This window comes from Sinocyclocheilus rhinocerous, unplaced genomic scaffold, assembly GCF_001515625.1.
Source record: "Sinocyclocheilus rhinocerous isolate Xijiao unplaced genomic scaffold, SAMN03320098_v1.1 scaffold15, whole genome shotgun sequence".
NCBI lineage: Eukaryota > Metazoa > Chordata > Actinopteri > Cypriniformes > Cyprinidae > Sinocyclocheilus > Sinocyclocheilus rhinocerous.
In genome coordinates, this window is record NW_015631053.1 from 495371 (window position 1) to 506355 (window position 10985).

The 10985-nt window shown below is 36.4% G+C and overlaps 1 protein-coding gene across 1 annotated transcript in view; it reads left to right on the forward strand.

Moving 5' to 3' along the window:
* Positions 1–10985, forward strand: part of rfx3 (regulatory factor X, 3 (influences HLA class II expression)) — a 39572-nt gene that overhangs the window by 25936 nt on the left and 2651 nt on the right. Inside the window, 6 exon segments of the mRNA XM_016554071.1 lie at positions 797–951; positions 4984–5081; positions 5166–5315; positions 7189–7397; positions 9962–10115; positions 10215–10257. Coding sequence (XP_016409557.1) covers positions 797–951; positions 4984–5081; positions 5166–5315; positions 7189–7397; positions 9962–10115; positions 10215–10257 — 809 coding nt within the window.

A 10985-nucleotide genomic window follows, 5' to 3' on the forward strand; every position in this document is an offset into this window, starting at 1 on the left:
AATTCAAAAAAAAAAAAAAAAAAAATTTAATCGTGGAAAAACATTAAATTCAAATTAATCGATAAAATCTGAAAAATCGCCCAGCCCTACATAATACTCAATTAATGATTGTAATCTGAGTTTGGTGTTTGTAGAAGACGTATCCGTGCTAAATTTTACGTAGATAAATCACAACAGTCCGGTGCTATGGGCACAGCCATTGATAAGTTTTTTTACGCTATTCTCAGCTCATCGAGTTCAAGTTTAAAGGTGTTGTCACCGTTTTCACATGTAGGCCATTTTGGACGTAGTGGTGAACCTTCAGTTCAATCTAATCGAGAACTTGTGGCAGACTTTCTGGCGCTATTCTCCATCCAGCTCCATAGAGGGCGCCACCATCACAGAAAACAGGTGTGTTACTCGTTACCTACCTCTTTGGTGCTTCATAAAGTTTACCAGATTAAACAAGTAATATTGGTTACACTTTATTTTGATAGTCCACTTTAGACATTCTACTAACTATAAGTAACTTTGCAACTACATGTCAACTAATTCTCATTAATTTGCAACTACATGTCTACTAACTCTCAGAGTAGACCGTTAGGTTAGGTTTAGGGTTAGTAGAATAAGTTGACCTAGTATGTGGACCCATCAAAATAAAGTGTTAGAAGATATTAAGCAGACAGTCTACTAATACTCTAACGACTGCTAGTTGACATGTAGTTGCAAAGTTACTTACTGTTAGTAGAATGTCTGAAGTTGGACTATCAAATTAAAGTGTTACCGTAATTTTAACATATGATTGTTTTTGATTCAGTGGTGTGAGCGAGATCGAGGGCCGCCTGCCGCGGACCACACTGGTTCTGCTCTGCGGAAACGAGGCAGTGCTAAAGTGGATGAACACCTGTGATCACCTGATGTATCAGGCCCTCGTGGAGATCCTCATCCCTGATGTTCTGAGACCCATTCCTAGTGAGTCTCTCTTCATATGACACTGTTTTCTTCCAGTGTTCTGTACAATTGAGATACTATAAACTAGGGGTGTATTCGTCACGATATGATACGATACGATATCAATTCTCGTACCTACCGATACGATATTTGCCGATACCTCAAAAAATTCTACGATACAATTTGATACAGAAGTATATTGATTAGTGGTCGACCGATATTGGTTTTTTGAACACCGATGCCGATATCTTGGAAAGCAGGGTGGCCGATATAATGCCGATATAATTGTATTTATTTTAATTAATATTTAAGAAATTTGCATTTATTTGAAAATGGATTAAAAAATAAAATTTTAAAATAAACATACTTATACTTTAGATGACAAAGTATTTTTCACAAATAAATAAATATTTAATACAAATATAATTAAAAAGGAAGTAAACTGTAACCAACAGAGCACTCTGTATTCTGGGAAGTTTGTGTGCATTGGGAATCGTATTTGTTCAAATAAAGCCAAGGTAACACTCATTTTACATACAGCACACAGTGGAAATGACATGAATATGACAGTGGGCATAAAGCGTAGCATAATTTGAAATCACAAATTTAATGTTTAAAGCATTCGATTTGCACAGACCGAAAGTCACGCAGAGAACACGCGATCATGCAGGTCACATGCACACTTCACAAGATCTCACAACTGGATTCGACTAAGTTTGCAAGGTTTGTGAAATTAAATTTTTATTAGCCATTCAAAGATTTGTTTAAATGAGCACTGTGTGCTCGGGTGCTGCCGCTCTCAGCGCCGTCAAAATAAAAGTCCCGCCTCGAACGTATCAGCCAAACAGAAAAACTTATCGGCCGATGCCGATATTTGAAAAATGCCAAATATCGGCCGATATATCGGCCTTGACGATATATTGGTCGACCTCTAATATCGATCAATTTATCGATATTATATACCTATTTTAAACAACCATCTACATTTTTATCAACTCACAAATGCACCCAAATTATATAACATGAACATTTATCTGAAATTTTCACATCTTGTACCTAAATTGGGACATTCACAATAAAACTAGGCCTACACTTTTTTTTATTTTTTTTAATAATAATAATAATAAAGAAAAATAAATAATTGGGAAAACAAATAAAAAAATCAAGTCACACAGAAGATCAGTAATCTTATGAAATCTTTTAGGCTTCAGTGTGTAAAATAGTGTAAATCCTCATTAGGAAACAACTAAAGCAAGGTACTCCAGTTGTAAGAAAAAAATACATTAATGTAGAAAAATAAATATTAGGATAAAATTACAAAAATAAAGCTGTTAAAACCTTGAGACTTTTTTTTTTGGCTGCTACTATGGGCTTAGTGCTAAACATCTTTTCTACAGATAACTAAATCACAAGCAATAGCAGAAAATAAATACAATAGAACAAATTCAATAAACAGTGCTTTTCAGGTTTTTCAGCTCAGTCTAAAAGAGATTTTTAGGTACAGAAATGTATTAATCAAGTATAAAATAACTGCATAGTCTTCACTGTATAACTTAAATATAGATTAATCATTATTGATGTTACAAAGGATGTTTAGTCAGGAGCAGTGAGCACTGCTTTTAATTTTCTTTGACAGCATTAGGTTTATTAGTTTTCTTTCACAGAAAACAACTTCTCACACAGCGCTCCTCAACATCCGTCAACAATCCCCAGCGTCTTTTACGCTCGCCTTGTGCCTTCAGGCCGTCCTTATATTGAGTCCTGATACGTGAATTTGAACGAGAAAAAGAAGTCTCTTCTGCTCAGCAAGCCTGCATTTATTTGATCCAAAATACAGCAAAAGCAGTAATATTGTGAAATATTTGTACTATTTAAAACAGCTGTTTTCTGTGTGAATATCTGTTAAAATTCAAATAAAGCCAAGGTAACACTCATTTTACATACAGCACACAGTGGAAATGACATGAATATGACAGTGGGCATAAAGCGTAGCATAATTTGAAATCACAAATTTAATGTTTAAAGCATTCGATTTGCACAGACCGAAAGTCACGCAGAGAACACGCGATCATGCAGGTCACATGCACACTTCACAAGATCTCACAACTGGATTCGACTAAGTTTGCAAGGTTTGTGAAATTAAATTTTTATTAGCCATTCAAAGATTTGTTTAAATGAGCACTGTGTGCTCGGGTGCTGCCGCTCTCAGCGCCGTCAAAATAAAAGTCCCGCCTCGAACGTATCAGCCAAACAGAAAAACTTATCGGCCGATGCCGATATTTGAAAAATGCCAAATATCGGCCGATATATCGGCCTTGACGATATATTGGTCGACCTCTAATATCGATCAATTTATCGATATTATATACCTATTTTAAACAACCATCTACATTTTTATCAACTCACAAATGCACCCAAAATATATAACATGAACATTTATCTGAAATTTTCACATCTTGTACCTAAATTGGGACATTCACAATAAAACTAGGCCTACACTTTTTTTTATTTTTTTTAATAATAATAATAATAAAGAAAAATAAATAATTGGGAAAACAAATAAAAAAATCAAGTCACACAGAAGATCAGTAATCTTATGAAATCTTTTAGGCTTCAGTGTGTAAAATAGTGTAAATCCTCATTAGGAAACAACTAAAGCAAGGTACTCCAGTTGTAAGAAAAAAATACATCAATGTAGAAAAATAAATATTAGGATAAAATTACAAAAATAAAGCTGTTAAAACCTTGAGACTTTTTTTTTTGGCTGCTACTATGGGCTTAGTGCTAAACATCTTTTCTACAGATAACTAAATCACAAGCAATAGCAGAAAATAAATACAATAGAACAAATTCAATAAACAGTGCTTTTCAGGTTTTTCAGCTCAGTCTAAAAGAGATTTTTAGGTACAGAAATGTATTAATCAAGTATAAAATAACTGCATAGTCTTCACTGTATAACTTAAATATAGATTAATCATTATTGATGTTACAAAGGATGTTTAGTCAGGAGCAGTGAGCACTGCTTTTAATTTTCTTTGACAGCATTAGGTTTATTAGTTTTCTTTCACAGAAAACAACTTCTCACACAGCGCTCCTCAACATCCGTCAACAATCCCCAGCGTCTTTTACGCTCGCCTTGTGCCTTCAGGCCGTCCTTATATTGAGTCCTGATACGTGAATTTGAACGAGAAAAAGAAGTCTCTTCTGCTCAGCAAGCCTGCATTTATTTGATCCAAAATACAGCAAAAGCAGTAATATTGTGAAATATTTGGACTATTTAAAACAGCTGTTTTCTGTGTGAATATCTGTTAAAATGTAATTTATTTCTGTGATCAAATCTGTATTTTCAGCATCATTACTCCAGTCTTCAGTGTCACATGATCTTCAGAAATCATAATAATATGCTGATTTGCTGCTCAAGAAACATTTATTATTATTATTATTATCAATATTTAAAACAGTTGAGTACATTTTTTTCAGAATTCTTTGATGAATAAAAAGATCAGCATTTATCTGAAATAAAAAGCTTTTGTAACATTATAAACTGTAACAGTATTTTTGGGGGGAGGGGGATTATAGAAATGAATATTTTTATTTAGCAAGGATGCTTTAAATTGAACAAAAGTGATGATAAAGACATTTATAATGTTACAAAAAAATTATATTTCAGGTAAATGCTGTTCTGCTGAACTTTTTATTTATAAAAGAAACCTGAAAAAATTCTACTCAGCTGTTTTCAACACAATAATAATAATAATAATAAAAGCAGAATATTAGAATGATTTCTGAAGGATCATGTGACTGGAGTAATGATGCTAAAAATACAGCTTTGAAATCACATAAATAAATTACAATTTAAAATATATTCAAATAGAAAGCAGTTGTTTTAAATTGTACAATTTTACTGTTTTGCTGTACTTTGAATCAAATAAATGCAGGCTTGTTGTGCAGAAGAGACATTAAAAATCTTACTGTCCAAAATCTTTTGACCGGTAGTGTATCTTGCCTGTCCTCTATTCAGTGTAAATCTAAATCTCCATCTGCGTTCGACAGGTGCCTTGACTCAAGCCATCCGTAATTTTGCCAAAAGCCTTGAGGGCTGGCTCACCAACGCCATGAGCAGCATCCCCCAGAGGATGATCCAGACCAAGGTAAGAGTGTCGGTGGTTACCAGTTGATAATGAAAGCCTTCGTCTGCTGTAGAAATCCCAAAGAGTTCATGCTTTGTTTGGCAGGTTTCCGCTGTTAGTGCCTTCGCTCAGACGCTCCGCAGATACACGTCTCTGAATCATCTGGCGCAGGCGGCTCGTGCAGTGCTGCAGAACACCTCCCAGATCAACCAGATGCTCAGCGATCTCAACCGGGTTGACTTTGCCAATGTGCAGGTATGTTTTGCGCTTCGTGGCATCCATTCTTGACAGAGAAAGCCGGCCTTTTGTTCCATAGTTTTGAACATGCACTCTTTTGTAAAGGCTGGAATACACAACACAACTTTTTAAATCTGAATAGACCGTAAAACACTAGGCACCACACACTCGCCGACTTCGTAAATGGTAAATTCCAAGTATGCACTACAGAGTTAAAAAAGTTATATTTTAAATACATTTATTTCATACTATAGTTCAAATCTATTAACATATGTGACCCTGGAGCACAAAACCTGTCATAAGGGTCAATTTTTGGAAATTGAGATTTATGCATCATCTGAAAGCTGAATAAATAATCTTTCCATTGATGTATGGTTTGTTAGGATAGGACAATATTTGGCCGAGATACAACTATTTGAAAATCTGGAATCTGAGGGTGCAAAAAAATCTAAATATTGAGAAAATCATCTTTAAAGTTGTTCAAATGAAGTTCTTAGCAATGCATATTACTAATCAAAAATTTAGTTTTGATATATTTACGGTAGGAAATTTACAAAATATCTTCATGGAACATGATCTTTACTTAATATCCTAATGATTTTTGGCATAAAAGAAAAATGGATAATTTTGACCCATACAATGTATTGTTGGCTATTGCTACAAATATACCCCAGCGACTTAAGACTGCTTTTGTGCTCCAGGGTCACGTATTTACTGACATATCGCTCAAGACTTACTTATACAAAAAGTATATTTAAACTTTATTTGGAGTTCTTCTTGTGCACAATGAAAATGTCTTAATATTAAGCCTAAAATGTGTTTTAATGTCACAAATTAATGAGGATTGTATGATCTTTGAATGATATCAGTCTTTAAATGCAAGATATTTAAAGTGTACCTGAAGTATACTTGCAATAGTTTCACTTTAGCACAATCAAATATACTTCAGTATATCTTTAGTTCTACTTAAAGTGCATTAAAAAATTAGTTGTTCCAATTTAGCAGACTTTAACTATACCAGTTTATTATACTAAAAATACAATTTCAGGGTATTTTTATTAAGTACATAAATGTGACCCTGCAGCACAAAAGCAGTCTTAAGTCGCTGGGGTATATTTGTAGCAATAGCCAACAATACATTGTATGGGTCAAAATTATACATTTTTCTTTTATGCCAAAAATCATTAGGATATTAAGTAAAGATAATGTTCCATGAAGATATTTAGTAAATTTCCTACCATAAATATATCAAAACTTAATTTTTGATTAGTAATATGCATTGCTAAGAACTTCATTTGAACAACTTTAAAGATGATTTTCTTAATATTTAGATTTTTTTGCTCCCTCAGATTCCAGATTTTCAAATAGCTGTATCTCAGCCCAATATTGTCCTATCCTAACAAACCATACATCAATGGAAAGCTTATTTATTCAGCTTTCATATGATGCATAAATCTCAATTTCAAAAAATTGACCCTTATGACTGGTTTTGTGCTCCAGGGTCACATATATGTAAATGTATTGTAGTATCATATTAGTATATTTATTTTTCACTAGGGTTACTATACTTGGCCTTCACGTCATTTATCAACTGAGAAACTCAAAATCCGAAACGTCCACCTCATTTCTAAGAGATGCAATGTGTTCTAAAATCAGCTCAAAATTTAAAGCAGGTTTGAGACTTTGCCCATCATGCACTACGCAGTTTTCAGTGAAATCTGTCAACTGTCGACTACCCAAAATCTGCAGACTGGCTCTGACTTTTGGCAACAATTGCCAACAAATCGGAGCAAGAATCTGTGCAAAATTCGTGTAGCCTGTTCCAGCCTTACAAATGTCAATTAGAAGATCCATTGTAGTGATGTTCTGACTAGTTGTTGACGACCTACAGGAGCAGGCCTCGTGGGTGTGCCAGTGTGAAGAGGGCTTGGTTCAACGCCTCGAGCAGGACTTCAAGGCCACCCTCCAGCAGCAGAGCTCCTTGGAACAGTGGGCAGCTTGGCTGGATAACGTGGTCACTCAAATGCTCAAGCCGTACGAGGATAAACCCACCCTCCCCAAAGCTGCACGCCAGTTCCTGCTCAAGTGGTCCTTCTACAGGCAAGACTTTTAGGCTGTTTTCACACTGGGTTCGATTGTTTGGGTTGAAAACATGCTGGAATCTCCATGATCCCACCCACCAAATGAACCAATCTTACTGAAGTCCGCACCAGAATCTCTCCCACACACACACAGAAAAGATTGGTTCACTTCTAAAAATTTCCCGAAAATGTACTCATCCGAGATGTTCATGTCATTCTTTCTTCAGTTGAAAAGAAATTAATTTGAGGAAAACATTCCAGGATTTTTCTGCTGTACATAGAGTGGACTTCAGTGGTGCTCAACGGATCGAAGGTTAAACATGCAGTTTCAATGCAGCTTCAAAGGGCTCTACACGATCCCAGCCGAGAAATAAGGGTCTTATCTAGCAAAACGATCAGTCATTTTCTTAAAAAAAACAAAAAAAAAGTATATACTTTCACCACAATTGCTGATCTTGCACTAGCTCGAATGACTAGAATGCGCGTCTTCACGCTTTGCGTAATCACGTTGAAAACATCACTCGTAGTTCGCTCTTTGTCTGTGTACCTCGGTTCAAAAAGGTAGGCTAGGGTTAAAAACTCAACCTCATTTTCTCCTCCAACTTCAAAATAGTCTGTCATCGTTGTTTTACCTTTTTTGACTTTCTTTGCACATTCGCTTTTTGTAAGCACTGGGTCGGTATTTCCGCTTGCATGCGTAATTACGTAATACATGAGGTCAAACTATTGCAAGATGAGCATTTGTGGTTGAAAATTATATACATATTTAATTTTTTTTTTTAGAATATGACTGATCGTTTTGCTAGATAAGAGCCTTATTCCTCGGATGGGGTTGTGTAGAGCCCTTTGAAGCTGCATTGAAACTGCATTTTGGACCTTAAACCCCATTGAAGTCCACTATATGGAGAAAAATCCTGGAATGTTTTCTTTAAAAACCATAATTTCTTTTCGACAGAAAGACATGAACATCTTGAATGACATGGGGGCGAGTAAATTATCGGGAATTTTTTCTTCTGGAAGTGAACTTCTCCTTTAAGAGCAAAGTGTCAACTCTACTGTTTTTTTTTTTTACTCATTAATGTTTGCCTACAAAACCAGCACTGGCTCTGCACCCCTTTACCTAAAATCATTACTTCAGAGTTATGTACCTCTAGAAGCTTGCGTTCTGCAAGACAGCGTCGATTTATTGTGATTACAAAATCATTTTCACAGACTTTTAACACTTGCACTCTGTTTGTTTTCTAACATGAGCCTTCTCTATTCTTTTTCTATTTTATCTACTTGTTTTCTTTTTGTTATGTATATGTAAGGAATAGTTGACGAAGCGGAATAGCAGATTAATGCAGATAATAACGAAGTTATTCGAGACAGAGAGAGAGCGAGAGAGAGCATGTGTGAGTTTGTGCGTCTCTCAAAAGTGTTCGGTTAATGTCTCTAACGTTACTAATAGTGAAACTTTAAGTTCATTTTCTTCACGAACAGTGCCGTTGTTACCTCGCTTGTGAGTAACATACTGTTACTGATAAAATCGTCGGAGTAGCGGAATTACAACATGAGCGCGTATGTTAACGTGTGTGCAAAGTGTATGTGCGTCTGTGAGAGAGAGATGTCTTACCTTTTATTTTATTTTACATAACGGCAGTAAAATTACAATACTTATGAATGTCGATGGAGTTGTTGCTTTTTCTCTGCTTTTATTTTGCAGATTTTCCTCGCGCTTTGGACTTTGAACCCTGGCGCCGCAGCTCGTGCAGCGCTTCAGAATACATGCAATTCATGCATGCATTAGAAAATATAACATTCTGCAGTTTATTTACTAATCGTTTGAGGTAATTTCGAGATTTCGATCATCATACAGTAACCTAACCACCAGCATTAGCCACCTCTTCTTCTCATCTGAGACTTGATGCAGCACTAAGTCTCTCGCTGTCGGTGCTTCACGCTTGTAATGATTTCTGCATCTTTCTCTGATAGTTTTAAATACTTTCACACTGTCGACATGTTTGCTGCATTAGCGCGTGCCTCTATTTGATCGCGTTCGTCATTGTTTGGTTCATATTATTCGGCCTTTTCGCTTATTCGGCCGAACACCGAAAGATATTTTTTTGCTATTTTCGGCCGAATGATTTCGGTTGCCGAATATTCGGTGCATCCCTAATCTGTTGTTTTTATCATATTGCTTACTATATTGATTTGTTTGGCCAGTGTCGTCGTGGATTTTGGATATTTTGCTGTTAAGACCTTTGAAATAACAGAAATCATTTGGCGGAGTGATATGGTCGTGTAATGCGGTCAGAGCTGCTTGGAACTACGTTCGCCGTGCGTTTCCCTGAAAATAATTGCACACCTTCGAACATTCGTCAGCCAATCAGATTCAAGCATTCAACGGCCCTGTAGTATAAATATATATATAAACCTTGCGATGTGTACTGCGTTAGGCTAACAGACACTTATAGCACTTGCATATCATTGCTCTTTTGTTGGTTTTGATTGCTTCTATTGTCATCATTTGGGTAAAAGCGCCTGCTAAATGATTAAATGTAAATGTACTTTTTACTTGCATGTTTTGTCGGTCTCTTACAGCTCTATGGTCATCAGAGACTTGACCCTTCGCAGCGCTGCGAGTTTCGGCTCTTTCCACTTGATCCGGCTGCTGTATGACGAGTACATGTTCTATCTGGTGGAGCACCGCGTCGCACAAGCCACAGGAGAGACGCCCATCAGAGTTATGGGAGAGGTCAGGACTGTTTGTGTAGCTCAGCCTGAGCTGTAAAGAGCCATGAAGTCAGTCTCTCTCTCTAATCGCCATTTCTTTGTGCTGCTCCATCTATCGCAGTTTCAGGACCTGAATACCATGTCACCTGCCAACATCGACAAAGGTAAGCTCAGACTGCAAGCTGAGACCTCATTACACACCCAGAGTTACATAATTACAGTCCAGACTAACAAGCCCAGCCACTTTAGACCAGTTGGGGATTTTGTTGCTTTCCTTTGAGAGACAAGATTGCTGGATGAGCCATTACTGTACAAACGCTGTACTGTTTGTGTTCCTCCATCATAAGGCAATTTTTGGTAGATCGTGATTCATCATTACACATTACGTTTTCCTTTTTGGCTGACATCACGAATCCCTCTTAATTTGTTAAACTCATGTCATTCTGACTAGGGATATTATCGGACCAATATCGGAATCGGCCGATAATGGCTTTAAATGTAAATATCGGCATCGGCCCGATATTAAAAATGATGCCGATATGTCTTGCCGATAAGAGGAATACATTAACTCACTTGTGCTCAGCTAGCGATTAGATCACGTTAGCAAATTGTGGCTCATTCTTGAAGCAAAGTTTTGCCTGAATAGTGATTAGATTCACTGTTTTGGATCGCTGCATTTAAACTGATAAAGCACGTACAGAAAGAGGCGTTTAGTGTGTGATAGAGTAAACAGTAATAACGTGCAGCGGCAGCCTCCCCCGGGTCCTAAAGCTCATTCGGTAAAGAGTTTTAATTCTATAGGGGGCGCTGTTGGCCTACTTCTAATAAAATGAAAGCAAAATACACAAATAATATTTAGACTGTTTCTGATTAAATAAAGCAGTAATTGATG